Source organism: Bidens hawaiensis, unplaced genomic scaffold (assembly GCF_021521415.1).
Source record: "Bidens hawaiensis isolate Kalapana, Puna unplaced genomic scaffold, B.hawaiensis_p1.1 tig00041409_1, whole genome shotgun sequence".
Classification (NCBI taxonomy): Eukaryota; Viridiplantae; Streptophyta; class Magnoliopsida; order Asterales; family Asteraceae; genus Bidens; species Bidens hawaiensis.
The window spans coordinates 9,813-28,007 of NW_027497335.1; the positions used below are offsets into that span (position 1 = coordinate 9,813).

At 33.4% G+C, this 18,195-nt stretch overlaps 1 protein-coding gene, 1 non-coding gene and 1 pseudogene across 2 annotated transcripts; 2 read left to right on the forward strand and 1 right to left on the reverse strand.

The window, feature by feature from the left end:
* Nucleotides 1-7,058: 7,058 nt before the first annotated feature.
* On the forward strand, nt 7,059-12,894 carry LOC143592924 (protein NCA1-like). Its single transcript, XM_077072704.1, has 8 exons — nt 7,059-7,162; nt 8,270-8,662; nt 8,753-8,984; nt 9,303-9,448; nt 10,026-10,113; nt 10,662-10,808; nt 12,314-12,463; nt 12,590-12,894. Exons 2-8 carry the CDS (start codon nt 8,283-8,285, stop codon nt 12,644-12,646), a joined length of 1,200 nt encoding a protein of 399 aa, XP_076928819.1. The 5' UTR covers nt 7,059-7,162; nt 8,270-8,282; the 3' UTR covers nt 12,647-12,894.
* A 635-nt stretch (nt 12,895-13,529) lies between these two features.
* LOC143592916 (OVARIAN TUMOR DOMAIN-containing deubiquitinating enzyme 3-like) lies at nt 13,530-16,656 on the forward strand (annotated as a pseudogene).
* LOC143592926 (small nucleolar RNA U3) lies at nt 13,945-14,157 on the reverse strand. Its single transcript, XR_013146011.1, has one exon. It is a non-coding gene; the product is annotated as a small nucleolar RNA U3 (small nucleolar RNA).
* Nucleotides 16,657-18,195: the final 1,539 nt, after the last annotated feature.

Consider the following 18,195-nt stretch of genomic DNA (forward strand, 5'->3'; position numbering starts at 1 on the left):
TGTTAAGTAATAAGGTGGGTAAAATGCAAGAATGCAAATCCCTTTGGAATAAAGATACTAAAACGGTTTTTTTTATCGAGTGTTCGGGTTGTCGGTTCGGGTCTTGATAATTGGTCAAACCCAAAGTCAACTTTCCAAAATATTGAATGTTATGAGATAACTCAATAAAATTTAATAAGACTTAACCAAGTATGTAGTTCCATTGTTTTAGAACTAACAACGCACGTTAAGCTAGTGTTCGGTTTTGTCGGTCCAAACTTTGTTATGAGATCAAGTTGGATCCAACATTTCCAAGCACTTAAGAAAATATTTAAAAATAAATTTGTAACTATTTTTAAAGAAATATACAAGTCTTGATGGCTAAAAAAAACACACTTGTGTGTCTTAAGCGAGTAAGAATCGGTTTTGTTCGGTTTCCATCTCACAACAAGTTCATAGATGGTTTCCACATGTCCAAACACTAAAGAACTTGTATAATAATGTACAAATAAAATACTTTAAGTTTTACAACCAAAAGTTAACAATAAAGTCTTTAAACAAAAGTTCGGTTTTCGGTTCGGATCGTGTTTCGGGTTAAGACCGAGGTAAGATTCTACAAACCCATAACCATAGAATTTGTAAAAATGATTTTAGAAACTTAGATCTAACAATATGTATGTTTAAATAATTATTTAACAAAACTAGTAACAAAGTTTGGTTTACGGTTTAGAGCTATTTACGGTTAAACCGAAGCATAAACTCTTAAAAACCCATAACCTTGGAACTTGTAAACATGACCAACAAACTAAAATAAGCAAGGTTAATATGTATGAACAAGTTATATAGATGTATATATATCAAGGACACGAAGTCCTCAATGAAGCCTTGCCTTATGAGGTCCGAAACCTCACTGACCGGAATCGGAGAAGTGACTATCAAAGGTAAACAAGGGGTGTATATTATATATATGTTGCACAACCATAAACAAGTATTAATAAGGCTGCATAAACTAATTAAGATGAAAGACTAAAAACCTTCAAGAACACTTAAGAAGATAACCTTGAATCTTTGATGTTTGAAAGAGTTTTTTTTATTGGAGTTGTAGCAAGGGAAAATGAAGAGGAAAAGTGGTGTATATATAGGGTAATGTTGGTGGTCAAATATGGGTGTGAGACACAAGAGTTTTCATGCAAAATGGATCAAGACAAAAACACAAAACAACAAAATAAATAAATAAATAAAAATAAAAATAAAAATAGGATGTTTTCAAGACCCAACAAGTGTGAAACAATATTGTAACATAAATCCATCATTTTGATTATAACATAAGCTTCGGTTTACAAATCGGGTCGGTTTACATAATAAACAAATACAAAAACGAATACAAACAAGACTCGAAATTGACGAAAGTCACAATGAAGTTCTTTTGGCATTCGTTTTTATATTTATTACTTTATGACTTTTTTTGCTTTTGAGTATAAACAATTTGGTTATTTTTGATTTTCATATGATTTTAGAAACTATGGTTGAGGATTATGCTTTTGAATTCTTTTGGTGTTTGAATAAAGTATTGTTTGCCATTATATATTTTTTTACGAATTTTTTTATTTAACACTTTTTTTGTTTCAGGCCCACGTTTTTTTTGCACTTAGCCCCTACGACAAGCACGTTTGCCTTGTATGCGTCTATCGCATCTAATAACCATCATATTAACACATGACAGCTGTGTCCGTGAATGGTGAGTTAGTGGGTTTATCTCTCAAAGTTGTTGTTAACGCCTTAATGCTTACTTATACTTACTATGAGATTAATTTCACGTTGAAAACTACACTGTTATGGTATGCAACACCTTACCCACCGTTGCATATTTTATATCATATGTTAGTAAAATATTTCAAGATCAATGACTTGTTAGGTTACTTGCAGGGCAGTCTCTTGAATAAGCCAAATGAGGCCATGGTTTTAGGCCTCTATTTTTATAGGGCATCCATTTTAAATATGAGCTATATATTATGAGATTTTGAAGTAGAGTTCTTTTAGAATTAGTAACCCATTGATGTGTCACAAGCTAAAGAGGATTACTTCATATCTATTATCACTCATATCATCAAAATTCTATAATTCTTGTATACTCTCTAGCCTTATACGTATAAAGAAAAGAAGAGAAAAATGCCTCAAAATTTTAGTTAGTTTTAGGCATCCGAGGACGTTGAGCCGGCCCTGGTTACTTGGAGTATTACTGGTGAACATTCAGGTTTATCAACTCCGGAGATATTGCTTATCAACATTAAGTAAAAGCATTGGATTATCTGTAGCGTTAATCAAAGGTTATAGTTTATTCTAAAACTGTCATAACATGATACATGATATTGTAAATAGTTTGATATGATAAATTATTGGATCTTGTTTTGTATCTTAAATATATATAAACCAGTGGCGTATCTAGAAATTTTTGTCATTGGGTGTCAAAAATGCTTAATCTAGAACGGGTCAAGTCAAACTAAAACGGGTTAAATCAAAATGGGTTGGGTCAAAAAAATTACATTAAATAAACAACGTATAGACATGTAAGCAATAAATTTCATCAAAACACAATGAGCAAAATACATATTACAACTAGATTTTATTCTCATATTACGAGGGTTGTTTTACATTATTCGTTTTTAATATTTATATATGTATATTTAAATTTTAATTTTATTTATTGTAAGAAAGTTAATAATTAAAATACTTGAGGTTTGATGATGAAATGGTTTCACAAATAAATGATATGTTATAATCCGGTTTAAAAGCTATATGGGTTTGGTGATACCCATTACCCGTTTATTTTCTTTATTATAAAATTGTTTCTCAATTATAAATAATATTTTTTTTAAAATAAAACTGGATATTAATTTTTAGTATATTCCTATTTTATAGGATTTTCATATCAAATATTTGATAAGATTTTTTTTAATATAATGAGATGTTATACCCGTTTAAGAGCTATCTAGGTTTGGTGAGACCTTTACCCGTGACTTCGGGTCAAATGCGTGAGAAACCTTCATTTACAAATAAAGTAATCTTATGGCTTGAGAGAATGGTTGTTTTACATTTTTCGTTTTTTAATTTATTTTTTGGATTTTAATTTTCTTTATTGTAAGAAAGTTAATAATATACTTAGGGTTTGATGATGAAAGGCTTTCATAAATAAATGATATGTTATAACCCGTTTAAAAGTTATCTAGATTTAGTGACCCATGACCCGCTTATGTTTTTTACTATAAAATTGTGTATTAATTATAAATAATATCTTTTTCTTTTTAAATTGGATATTAAATTTTAGTATATTCCTATTTATTAGGATTTTCATATCAAATAATTGGTAAGATTAATTTTTAATTTAATGAGATGTTATAACCCGTTTAAGAGCTATCTGGTTTTGGTAAGACCCATACCTATGAATTTGGGTTAAATCAATGAGAGGCCTCCATTTAAAAATCAAGAAATCTGGTGGCTTCCATAAAAGGGGAGAGCGACCACATCGCGACGCATAGGATTTTTGGGTTTTCGTTTATATATATATTATAGATTAGCAAAAACCTTTCCATAGTTGTCATAGCTCAAAGCTCTTGTGACAAATAAAAAAAATTATAAAGTTAAATAGTGTAGAATTATAAAAAAGAAACGATACTCTGAATGCTGTCATATTTTTGTCTAATTTTTATAATTCTCCAATTAACCTCAAGAATATATCACTATATTAATAACTAATAATTGATGAAGTGGTTAAACAATTAAGCAATCTAAGCTTAATTGTTATTTTGTGAAAGCAAAATTAAATTTGTGTTTGAAAAGTGGGGTTTGGAAAGTTGGGTTTGCGGCACTTAAAAAAACATGGATTGGGCACTTGGGTCCCTTTAAAACTAATATATTAGAAGCTTATAGAAGAATATACGAATTTGAGTGGATGTCTATGCTCCCCCTGGCTTAACACTGAATCCGCCCCTGATATAAACGAAACCTTCCTACATTCTCTCAAACTACCAGATTGCTTTAGTTGTAAATGGATTCTTCTCATGCATTTGACCAGAGTTTACCGGTATGTGTCTTGCCAAACCCAAATAGCTCTTGAACGGGTGATAGCATCTCATTAAATTAAAATTTAATATCACCAAATATTTAATATGAAAATCCTATAAAATAAGGATATATGGAAAATTAGTATCCGTTTTTTTTTCAAAAAAGATATTATTTTTAATTAATAAACAGTTTTATAGTAAAAAAAATAAGCGGGTAATGGGTCTCACCAAACCCAAATAACTTTTAAACCGGGTTATGACATCTCATTTATTTGTGAAACCCTTTCATTATCAAATCCTAAGTATATTATTAACTTCTTTACAATAAATAAAGTTAAAATCCTAAAAAATATATAAATATTATAATCGAATAATGAAAACAACCCCGTAATACGTGGTATAAAAGCTAGTAACGCATATTTTTAAGCATGCATCTCGCGTAAATTTACAAACCCACTAGCAAGGAAAATAATTAAGGTATTTGAAGGCAATTGTCAAGGATGAACCCATAGGTTTAAAGGCTAGGCAAAGACTTAGGACCATCAAAAAAATAAGACCCTCAATATTTAAACCAAAGTTATATATGTGTATTAATAAACTCAAAAACAAATGAAACTGAAACGATAAAATAACGCCTAGGACCACCTTCAGACAAGGCTTCATGCATTGCTAAGTTGCTATTTATCATTATTAGGATATTAAGTATTTAGCTCATTTCAGTTTTCATTTATCATTTCTTTTAAGTATCACACAATACAAATTAGGTAATTTACTTGCTATTATCATTGTTACATTTGCTATTCACTTAATTGATAATAATAATAATACAGAAGTAACAGAACGCATTACACTTGTTATTATACTTTTGCATTAAATTAATTTACCATTGCTATTTCTTGTTATTATTGTTGATCCCAAGCTCGGGTAAATCAGAGGGGTTTACAATATAAAGTTTTTTAAAAAGCCGACAACTTTTTAGTTCGCTTAGAGCCTTAGACCGGCCCTGATAATTGTTGGCTATTGGATAAAGACAAAGATTGACATGGTTACACCCTGATTCAGATAACCTTATGGAAAATTGAAGTATTTATATTATTAAATGTAACATGATTATTTTGAACTTCTGCTATATATAGTAAAGTCTAAATTTAAATAGTGACGTCTAAACTGTATTACGTAGCACCCTGGTTTTGGGGTGTGACATCCATCACACACTCTTTGACTACTGTTAAGTTAACTATCTCTAAATGGCAACTCTAGTCCCTCGTATTTAAGAATGATATTGGTTTTTATCTAAACTTGATGTCCACCATTAACATGTAAACTAACACCAACGTTATTAATAAACATTTCGTTCGATTAACCAACCCAACACACTTTTTTTCATTCATTAACAATGGTCCATTCCATTCCGCTTTTCGTTCCTGCTTACCAAATGCTGCCTAACTGCTTTTAATCAACATGTTTCAACCTTGCTCGTTTTTACAACATACTTTTCAGTTGGGTGTAAGCGAGAGCCAAGTTGAGCCTGAGCTCGTCTAAACTCAAGCTCGGCTAGTGTGTACTTTTAAAGCTCAAGCTTGGCTCATTTTGAGCTCTATTTCTAGAGTCCAAGCTCGGCCCGTGAGTAGTTTACCAAACTCAATCTCGGTTCAGGCTCAACTCGTTTGTTATTTATTAATTATTTTACTCATATTTATACTTTTTTCTGTATATATTATTTTATATATAGCATAACAAATATAATATTTTTTTTGAACGACGACGATTTTGTGTTTTAGGTCATTGCATTGTTCAAATTGGAGAGTCCTGTTGCCACACGTTGGCCAGACTATATTATCTTAACTGGACCCACGCTGGCTTCAGAGTTTTGCTTTGGGCATTCCCCCGATAAACCATGCCGCCAGCTACCCGTTGTCAGTCGTTGCGCCACCATAAGAGAAAAACTCTACGGCGCAACACACGATGGGACGAAAACCTAGGTGGGCTATGGATTCAAACTGATAATCTTGTATAATGCCTAGCTCAGATCCTTCATTGTCATGATCCACCCAAAATGATACAAGTGGGAATCAAATTTTGGTATCTACGGGAGAATCCAAGCCTTCTACCACTTGCCACAAACGATGGATTATAACATATATGATCTACTAGCCTTTTTTCTTCATATTTTAGTATATAATAATTATCAAAAACTTTATACTAAATATATCAAATAAAAATTATACAAATAATAAGCTCGTTTAAACTCACGAGCTGGCTCAAACTTGACAGATGAAACTCTGACTCATTTATTAAAAAGCTTATTTTTAAGCTTGATTTTGACTCAATTTAAACCTTTAACAAATCAATCTCAGTACATAACGAGAGGCTTCTCGTCTTTGAAATTGGTAGTTAGAGAGGCACAAAAAACCCGAACCCGGAAACTGATCCGAAAAAACCCGGAACCGGGTTTTTTTATACCCAAACCCGTACCCGACCCTACTCGTAGGGCACAGATAGGGGATGCATTTTAGTATCAAAACCTGCACCCGATTTGTACCCGATAATACCCAAAATCCGGAACCTAGTTTTTCCAATACCCGAACTGAGTTTTTCCAATAATCGATCTATACCTGAAATTACCCGAAAAATACTTGAAAAATAACTAGAAAATACCCCAAACACATGCAACCCCTTAAAAAAATCCAATACCAGAAAAAAAACCCCGAAAATTGGGTTTTTTCAATACCCGAAAATAAATAGGGTATTAAAATGCCCGGTTTTATACTCGACCCGAACCCGATGCATAGGGTATCCCAACCCGGGTATTGCCAATACCCGATTTTTCAATAACTGGTTATATCCGAGTCCGATTCCATACGTGAAACCGGGCATTTAGGAAAACCTGATTTATGCACCTATGATGGTAGTTAAGGCCTAAGGGACTACTTTTGCACATCTCTTAACCGACATTCATCCCCCCCGAAAACGACACCGTATCACCCACCTCATTTTCCTATCCATAATCATATATACAAACTCCACTCTGCCTTCGTGGCTCAATCACACCTTACCAAATTAGGGCTAATATCCCCTGTTCAATCACATCATCAAATCCTCAAATTCGATCACATCCGCAGGTATTCTCAATTAACCTCCAATTCCGATCAATCGCGTATCGCTTATCGTCTAATTCGATTCAATTATTACGAATTTCGTTAGGATCGTCAAAACTTATAGTTTGTTCGCGAGTAGCTAAATTGATCGTTATATTATACAATTCTCTTCAATTGAGCTTAGATTCTGTTCACCGGACGTTCTAATTGTGTCAGATGACTACGTGATTATGATTTTGTGACTTATGGTGGATATTTAGGGTTTGCTTATTGAGAATTTGAGTTTGAGATTCGTGTTAACTTAGTTACCTGTGGTTTGATTTGATTACTAGTGATATGATTACGATAATTCGATCTGGATAACTAATTAGTTATTTATTGACTTTTGATATGAGCATTTAGTGTTTGAGTTGGAGCTGGTTTGTTAGGTCAAACTAATACCTTAGCTTAAGAAATAGATTTGTTAGTATGTTACAATGTTATGATAGCAGTTTTGGAGATGCCTTGGTGTGCAAGGCACGGTAACTTGGCGAGAAATGTTGGTTTAGGATGTTAGGTACTTAGGTTATTATTATTCTGTACAATATATGTTTGGGTGTTAGCCAACGTAATCGTGCATACTAATTTTTTCTTGATGTTAAGTCCTAAATATGAAAAATAACGCTCTTGTTGTTTTGAACTCTTTTGTGTAGTAGTAGTGTTATTTCTGTATGATGAATCATGTATGTTTTACGTCTTTAAACATTAACTTAGATGTTTGTAATTTTGTATATAACATATATCCTCTGAATACTGCAACAACTTCTAGATTTTAGTATTTTATAATATATATTCTTGAGCAATATCCAATTGATAAAAGGACCAGTTGTATAAGCTCAATAATAACATTTGGAAGTATAGATCGCATTTAGCAGAATCAGTCTTTTAGTTTCAGCTCAAAAAGATCTTTGCAGCACTTAATATTTCTTAACCTTCAAATATAGGAGTCAATTTACATCATTCTCTTTCTTATATTGATGCTGGATTATGACTCCAATTAAGATATACATGTGTGTAAATACTTATAGAGTGGTAGATACTTGATATGTTCATAGTTTGACTTATAATGAACTTCTTATAATCATTGTACAGAACTTTCACCAAGATGACACCTGTTGGCCCTTTTGTAAAAGCTGCTCGACCTGATGACGGGTCTTCAAAAAAGTCAACTGAAATCCAAAATAAGCAATCAGGATGCCCAATGAGCAAAGATATCCAAAATAGGCAATCGGGATGCCCCATGAGTAAGGATAGCCAAAATAAGCAGCAGGGTTGTCCAATGAGTAAAGAAAACCAAAATAAGCAGCAGGGATGCCCAATGAGTAAGGTTAAGCAAGATGCCGGGGAGTCAAATGTCATTCCTGCAAAATGCCCTTTTGGATATGATTCTCAAACCTTCAAGCTGGGACCGTTCAGTTGCGTATTATGCCAAGCACTACTTTTTGATTCTAGCCGATGCGTTCCTTGTACTCATGTCTTTTGCAAGTAAATATACATCCAAACACTCTCTTAGTTTATATTATTCTTCATTACAAACAACTGATTGTGTTTGGCTTATACAAATCTTCAATACAGAGCATGCATATCACGCTTCAATGATTGTCCTCTATGTGGTGCTGACATTGAGAAGACAGAAGCTGATACAAATCTTCAAGCTGTAGTTGACCGATTTATTGATGGCCATGCTAGAATTAAGCGCGATCCAGTTGACACAGACGAAAAGCAAGTAGTTGATGAGAAGAAAACAATTATATATGAAGATGTCTCCTTGGAAAGGGGTGCATTCCTTGTGCAACAAGCAATGAGAGTAAGTTAAAGTCATTCTAAGAAAACTGCTTATTAAGATGAAAAGTAGGTTTATAGTCTTAGATGATGTTTTTTGCATATAGGCTAAGAATATATTATTTAAGCGGTTTTTGTATTAGCGTTTTGAAAGTGATTATGTGTTATTCTGTTGCAATTAGTATCAGGATCATTATTTGACTCATTAATAACCAAAACACAAGAATTTGAATTGATAGTCAGATAATCGCTTTCAAAAGCGCAGACAAACGTCCCCTTGGTTTATATTTATTTTATATATTTTTCTTTCACAAACATACTTATTTTTGTGCATTACATGCAGGCATTTCGGGCAAATAATGTTGAAAGTGCAAAATCAAGACTAAGTATATGTGCACAAGACATCAGGGAGCAATTGGAAGCTACAGGGAACACATCAGAATTATGCTCACAGTTAGGAGCACTATTGGGTATGCTTGGTGACTGCTGGTATGTGTTTATGTCTTTTTTCTAAATATAATAACTTTTAATGAGGTGGTGTGTATTATATTACGTAAATCTGTATGAATAAATGGTCAGTGAGGTGATATTTGATACAACTGAATAAACATGGGTTGTGTAAATTTGCTAATTTAAAATTTTAAATGGCTAAAAGATACAAGCATATATGAATTATCAAAAGACAAAATGGACCATAAACTGCAGGGTCAGTTTTGGGCTCATCTTTGGGTTTTTGAAAACCCATCTTTTTCAGTTTTGTTTTTTGGTTTTACCCTTTGGGCTGGAAGGTTTTGTGCTGATAAAATAAATGGATAAAAAAAATGAATTTGGGCGAGACTTTGGCTCTAATTTGTTTTAGGTTAATTAATGATTAATTGCTTGTTACACATTTGGAACTAAATTTATAAACCACATAAAATTGTTTTTTTTGTTGGTTTGCTTCTGATCGGTTTGGTTGTTTTTTTAATTGAACAAGTGGCTGAATCGTTCTTGTGTATTTATATAATTTAAATTTTGTTTTTAATGAGGCTTTTCCTGTAATAACGACATAAGTAATGTTTTGTAGCCGCGCAACCAGAGATGGTCGTTCTGCAGTTGCTTACTTTGATGAGAGTGTTAATTTCCTATCAAAAGTACAAACAGAAGATCTGGAGGTACAAATAATGTAATATTATTATAATTGTGAAGGTACCAATTTTGACCTGTTCGCCTACAGAGTACATACCGGTCAAGAAACGGGTCAACAGTCATCCTAGTTGTATTTAAATGCAAAAAAGTCTCCTAATTCAGCTATCTAGGCTTATAAACGAACACGAATGGAGCTTGTTCATGTTTGTTCGTTTAATTTTTAACCGAGATCGATCGAACACGAACAATTAAGGGAACTGGTTTTCTTGTTTGTGTTCGTTTGTTAAGGAAATTAACAAGTTTGTGTCCGTATATGTCCTAGCTCATTTACAGTACCAAAGAATTTGATGAATGAACGTTCATGAACATAAATGAACGAACAAGGCATGCGTTTTGTGTTCTTATGTTTAACTAAATGAACAAAATGTTTTGTTCATGTGCGTTCATTTAGCAAACAAACGAACTTCTGCCGTTTTTTTTTTCCAAATCATGTCAAAGTCTTCTTAATGATTTTTGTTAAGAAGTTTAAATTCAGACCATGATATATTCTTAATTATATTGAAAATGTTTGCAGGTCACACATACACTTTCAGTTTCCTTGAATAAAATTGGGGATTTGAAATATTATGAAGGCGACTTGAAATCTGCAAGGGATCACTATTTCCGGGCTTTAGATGTTCGTCGCAAAGCTATCAAGGATACTTCTGAAGCTCCGTCTCAGGTCAGTAACATATAAAATGGATTAAAAATAAATTACATAACGATTTAAATCGGGTGGTAGGTTACACTAATGAGTTTGATTTGGTCTTATGAACAAAACCATTCATATTTAGAAAAGCTTTAGACAATATGAAGCTAACAGAAGTCCTATCAACTCATATAGAAAATGTAGACAAAACTACTCTACACAATTCCTTGAAACTTTTGATTATGTTAAAAATTGATAAACTTTTATGCTAACTATTGACTAAAAGCCATAGGATGAACGAATGCAATCATCAAAGAATGTCGAGACAAAGCTAATCAAGAGTTTAAACTAAAGATGCAGCAATGTCAAAATAACAACTAGTAAGTCATTTACCTAAATGCAATCTAAACAAAGAAACTATTTTGAAGAAGACATTCACACATAAATATGAAGTGGAATGGCAATCCCACCAATTCTTATCAAAAGCCTAATTAAACTAAATCTAAATACCCACAACCTCGATTGTTAAAACACGTGCATCTGTAGCGCGTGCATCACAAGATGTGATTCAATGATGTGCGCCTCACATGATGCTGTCTGATGCGATCTTACGAGTGATGTGGCGCCTTATGCAGTTGGCGATGAACAAATTGGACCGTCAATTCCAATGGGTCCGAGTTTCCAAATCTCATTTAAAAAACTGACTATTGATTGAACAACGGGGTTGAGTATTTGTGCAAATTACACTTGATTGAACAAATCTTACAGGTGATAATCAGAATATCTTATATTTTTGTGTTTAAAAGTTAACAAGTTAAATTTTTTTAATAACAAAGGCTTCGCATACTCACATCACACATTGGTCATTGGCGTTTGGGATTATAACGCATTGTAGCGCCACAAACATTTTAAAACCAAAAGCCCACCACTAGAATGAGAAGATTAGCCGGACATAATGGAAACAAAACGAAATTAAAGAGGGAATTTACCCTTACAATTATGAAGAACGCGTAAAATCCAAATAATAAGAACAATCTTCAGAATCCCAAAAATAAAGTGTGCAGAACTTCAAAATCCAAAGCTTGAAAAATGAAAAACAAAATACTCCATGAATGTAACCTCCACTTTATTAAAGTCTCTCTTCATAACCCCCACTTTAATTAAAGACTTAATTATCCATTTTTAAGTTTTTGGCTTGTACTTCAGTATTTGATGATTTTAGCCCTTCACTTGTTTTCTTCATTTTTACCCCTATGCATGCATATACGTAATTGAATAAATTACAGTTTCCCTTTATGATCATATGCTGTAACAATTTACTTTCTTTCTGCCAACATGTGTTAATTTGTTTCTGTTAAGTCCAGTCATTTGTATCGCATGAGGATATTCTGGTCTTTTTACTCGTAGAAACCATGCTTGTAAAGTACCAAAACAAGAATAATAATTAAAAATAAAAATATAATTATAATTTAACAGTAATGCATTTTTTTTGTTTTGTTTTGACATATGTCTGACTTTATTATGTTTGTTGTTTTAAGGTTCTAGATATCGCTGTATCTCTTGCAAAAGTTGCTGACGTGGACAGAAATCTTGACGCTGAGGATGCAGCAACCGAAGGGTTTCAAGAAGCCATAAATTTGTTAAAATCTTTAAAAATAAACCCTGAAGAAGATGCTCTCGAGCAGCGGGTAAGAGACCTAGGATCAAAGAATTACTTTTATTTGTATCACTATCAATAAAGCAATAGCTTTTAAAATGCTTTAATATATAAAAAATGAAGAAAATGCTTATAACACATTTTTTTGTAACTGCAGAGGCTTTCGGTTTTGGATTTCCTCAACAACCAACTTTCCAAGAAGGAATCCAACTGAGGACCGGATTGGATTTAGGCACGCTTTCCACACGTCTCATCAAGGACCCACTTGCCTTTCGAGCTTTTAACGGGTTCATTATATGGGTTGTTAAATTCGATCCGTAATATAAAAATCTAAGTTGATAATAATATCTAGATTTTGTTGTTATGCTTGTTTTTTGGTTTTCTGTATGAGATGAATGATTGTATGTTTACTTTTTTACTGTGACTGTTCATGTATATAAATAAGCATATATAATAACTTTTTTTTGGGTTGTAAACTAATCAGTTAAGGAGGTATCGCCAGTTTTCAGACATTTTCAGTAGGGCTGTAGACAAACCGAGCGGAGACGAGGGCTAGGCTGCATATATTAGCCGACTTGTTTATTCATTAAGAAAAAAATTATGTTAAAAATTTTGTACTTTTTACACATTGACATATAATAATTTAAATATTTAAAACCCGCCAAAGTGTTTTACTGAGTCTTAGTGCCACTTGATTCAAAACCTAGACAGGGCGGAGCGGTGTAGCGGAGGTGGTAGAGAGCCTCAAATGACTTGGATATCGTGTAAACCCTAAATAGTATGTTATGGTTCTAGTCTATTGTTAATTTGATGTTCTCATTTGCATTTGAGGGGTTTGGAACTTTGGATAATTATTTTGAACAGATTTTTCATAATTACTTTCATTTTTTACCAACATATTTTATTAATTTATAGGGGTGGGGATCTAAATAAGTAGAGTAATTATGATTGGCTTAGCGTAATTCTATTGTTTAGTGTAAAATCTACAACAAATGAAGTAGCGTAAATAGTTACTTTATGTTAAAAGTTGTTTGTATTTGATTCGGACACTTAATTTATCTTAGAACAAAGAAAAGTTGAATTCCATGAATATTAACATGGCACCCGCAGTGGTTGTGATTTTGCTTCCCGCAACATTAATAATGGAAGACAATGTGGTTGCGATTACTATAGCTCTTGCTAGAAAGGATGTTAATATTATTTGGTATTTAATCTTCAATTCTGGTTTAGGTTATCTTTGTCAATTTGACAAGTTGTTTGGTAACCAAAACGCAAGTGGTTTAAGCCTTTAATAATTTTTCAGATGTTATTTATCTCACATGTATTTAGTTATCTTTAATTTATATGTTATTGGTGAGTACTAGGTTTTGATATTTAAGAATTCGTTGTCGGTGATGGGGATGCTCGGTTATTTGTTGACTGGTGGGGTGATTTTGTATAGCGAAGCCAAGAACAGATTAAAAAAAAAGCTTCGTAATCATAGTTCTGTCGTTAAAACAAAAAAAGTATGTTCGTCTGTCAGACAACCGTGTAACCATGCCAAGACCCATCATATGAGCCAGCAACGATCCTCCACTGAGCCATGGTCAAGACCATGAAGCTCCGTTAATCACGCTCTGATCACACGGCCCTAGCTCATCAACCAGACTTGGGTTTCTGTCTTCTTAGGAATCAAGAATACAGAGGTACGAGCCTATAGAACAGATCCTGTTCAAGTAAGGTCGTGCTTCCTCTACTCTTTGTGATCCTTATAAACAGCTGCTTGTTTCTACCTTGTACCGCTGTGGGATGACCCATGTGCACATATTCTAAGCTTAGTAAATTAATCAAGATTGAGCTTTAAAATCAAGGCTCCATCAAGCTCAAATCAAGTTTCAAGCTCCATTTTTATAATTGATGGGCATAATATAAACATAGATCGGTGTTCATCTTAGAGCTTAGAAGCTGGTATGTTTATGTTAAATGAGTTAAACCAACAATTTAAGTACACATATTATAAACTAAGACTTCTATAAAGTGCTTTTTAATATATTGTCTGCAGTTTCATATTAATGCTAAGATATGACTTATTTTTACATGTTAGTTGCAATACTAAGTTTCTCTAGTTTCAGAAAGAAAGGGATCATTGATGGCGGTAACATCCACAAACAATCTCTTCTTTTTCTTCTTCAGTAGTGTTGACCACAAACATCATCTGATCTTATATTCATGGCATGGCAGCTGCTATCCTTGAAGACCTAAGACTCGGCTTAGCTGACTTCCAACTCGTATCGTCTCCGGTCACTACAATCGCCACCAACATATCTCGGAATGTCAACACTCACCGATTCTTCTTCCACTGGTTTTCTTTTTTTTAGTGAAGTTTCACCACCAGCATTGAACAAAGTGGAGACTTTTCGGGTTCATAGAATTACTGGTGATGTTAGATGTATGTTTCGCGCTTTGGTATGTAATGCGTCATATCATATCATTTCTTTTAATATCTTCATACAAAATTTAATTCTTCTTCTTCATCTTATTATTATTATTATTATTATTATTATTATTATTATTATTATTATTATTATTATTATTGCAGGTTAAAGGAATGGCTATGAATAAGAGCCTTAACCTTAGCCTCCGAGAAGAAAGAGACAATGCTGGTTTGTTATTTGTTGCACAAATCCTTTCCTTTTCGATTCTTTTAACTTACAACTTTTGCTCAAATAAAATGTTTTATGCTGCTGCAGATGAACTACGGATGGCAATAAAAGAGGTGTTATGTGACACTGACAAATAAAGACATAAATATGAAGAGGTCTTAATTGCAATCACAGTTGAAGAGTCCTTAAAAACGGTTTGAATTTACCACACAACTTTATCATTTTTGTTTCTACTATGTTAATCATGTTATTCAATAAAGGTTTCTAGTTACTGTCAACGCATCGCAAGGCCAGATTTTGGGGAGGAGATTCCGAACTACTGGTTAGTATCTTCACACACACACACACACACACACACCATTTCTATTCTATGCATTAGATTGTGGCTCAACAAAGAAATTAAAATACTACCTTTCAGCTTAAAGGGTGAAACATGCATGCGAGTATTTATTTGTAAACTTTTCTGATTCCGTTAAGGTAGTTGTCAGTGAAATTCTGCACTTTCTTGTTATACCTCAAATTAATGCTTGATTCTTTGTTTGTCTTAACCGCATACAATTATTGAATATGCGGAAACATGACCTACTTGTTAAGTACAAACTCTATTCTTAAACAATGACAAGTCTGTTTTTTTAAGAGTAAATTGTGACATTGTGTACATAAGTATGCATATGCATATTCAATAACTGTATGTGGTTAAGACTATGCAAAGAATCCAACATTTAAGGCTTAACAATAAAGCGCGCGCGCACGCACACACACACACACACACACACATATATATATATATGCAGGAAAACTAACAATTATCTTCTCAACACTGACTTAAATGGAACAGGAATAACTTAACATCTAGCTTGACAAAATCAGGAAAGTTTACAAATAAGCCCTGTGTGTATCTACATTTTTCATAATTTTCCCTGTTATGCACAAACATATTGATTTTCTTTGTTGTGCCACTATATAATGCATAGAAATGGTGTGTGTACACATATATACACACGCGTGTGTATAGATATGTGGGGTGCATAATTGTATGCATATGCGTGTGTGCAATTTTTGTGAAAGTTTTTAGGTTGTTTTTTTGACAATTACCCAAAAAACTCTAGGTAACTGTCAACTCATTAAAATAAAATTTTTGTTTGCTAGTTTGGCCTGTTGGAGACATAACATAATAACCCCAATCGACCATTTGTAAGTAAGGTGTCAAAGTTAATTTTGGGTGTATTTCTTAACTAACGCATTTTTTCTTCTATAGGTACTCTCCAAATTATGTCGCCAACCAATTGTTTTTTACATACCCGAGCATGAGGTATTAATCGTTGTTATAAAGATTCTTTGACTAGAGGTGGCAAAACGGGCTGGTCAGATAACGGGTCAAACATGTATGGGCCAGATATGCTTTTTGAGGTATGTTGAAAATGTTATGTACTTGCAGCATACAAGAGGTTGTTACGGGTCGGGTTTCATACCCATTGTTGAATATGGAGCGGATTTTGGGAAGGATTCGAAACAAGGAAAAGATAAGAAAGCTGTGAAGCTTTCGTACAGTGGAAGTAATCATTACGATCTGCTTGTATAATTCTAGTATGTTTAATATTAGTTCAAAAGAAAAGTGAACTTTTGGGATGCTTAGAAGCTGAATAACAACTTAAGATGGGTATTTTTGACATTTAATTGATTTTATTGGAAGTTATTGTTGACCCGGATTGTTGTTTTCATTTGATGAGTTATGTTACAAGTGAAACTATTGAATGTTTTACACCTATTTTGCAGTTGTATTATATACTTGGTAAATGGTAACCAACAAAGAAAAATTATGAGCATAAACAACTTATATCAACTTGTGTTTAAATCAGTTGCTCAATATCTTGGGCAAAATTCGTGGGGGGGGGGGGGGGGGTAATGTTTGAAAGATGCAAATACACATTGTTAGGGTGTTGCTATTCATACACCAGTTTGCAAATAGTGACACCAGGACAACGGTCTTGTCAAAGATACTTTTATGACAAAATACTAATCATATACACGCGTTGTACTAAATGTTATACTGTTCGTATGGCCTGCAAAAAAAAAAAAAAAAGGCTGCAGTGTCAAATCCTGTCTGGTGTCCGAATAGCTTGAATGGCTTATCGATAGAAAATCCGCATTGTTATCATAGGTCTCCAATGTTCTCTTGCTCCTGCTTATAATTAATTTCCTAAGGGCAAAATCAGCACTAATTCTCAACAGGTAGTAGAAACTACATCGCTTATCGTCATGGTCATGATTTGACTTTTCGTGTCAAAGAATTAGAAATAGATTTGTGAAAGAAGGCAAGCATCAAAGGCACGACCTTTACTTGAACAAGATCAATTCTATACACGAGCCTATAAAGCTGATCCTGTTTAAATAAGTATAGATACTTGATCTACAATTTATACTCTTTATAAACAGCTGGTTTTTCCTACCTCCCACCGATGTGGGATGGTGTAAACCTACTCTAACGCCCAACCTTGCTATGATTGCTAATTTCCAAATATTGGAAACGGAATTGAGTCAAAACAAGCTTGAAAGTATCGCTTAGATGATCAAGTTTTGAGCTTCAAGATAATAATCGAATCGAACTCAAGCTTGGCACTATATTGATTCGACTCGACTTAATCACATCCCTACATACATAAGTTTTGTAAATATTGTGATTTTAGGTTCTAGTTTAAACAAGCCAACTAGCGAGCTAACTTGGCTCGGGGCTCAGATTATTTTCAAATCGAGCCGAGCCAGCTTCAAGTGACCTTCAAGTCTCGAGTAGCGAGCTATTTGAACTTCCATATCTTTCGGCCGCTGTCACCACCACCATCATCCGCCACCACTCACTACCTCTGCCTGCCGCTACCCTTTACGGTCTGTTTGCATAATTTTTATTTATTTATTTTTATTATTTTCAATAGTTCTTGAAAATGAAGAGAGAAAAATACAAATTTTCATTCACAAGTCTCAGGTATTACTAAAGGTATTCTAGGATTTTTGTAACCTGTGTGTAGCATTGATCAAAACATCGCGGTCACAAGCTACATGAATAACACAAGTTTAAATAACTTAAACCATCCTAAAATACAACTTTACATCAGGGGCAGTTTCG

Coding starts and splice junctions, on each gene's coding strand:
- LOC143592924 (XM_077072704.1), top strand. CDS start 8,283: ATGACACCTGTTGGCCCTTTTGTAAAAGCTGCTCGACCTGATGACGGG. Junction 8,663..8,752: donor TGTACTCATGTCTTTTGCAA/GTAAATATACAT, acceptor TCTTCAATACAG/AGCATGCATATCACGCTTCA. Junction 12,464..12,589: donor AAGATGCTCTCGAGCAGCGG/GTAAGAGACCTA, acceptor TTGTAACTGCAG/AGGCTTTCGGTTTTGGATTT.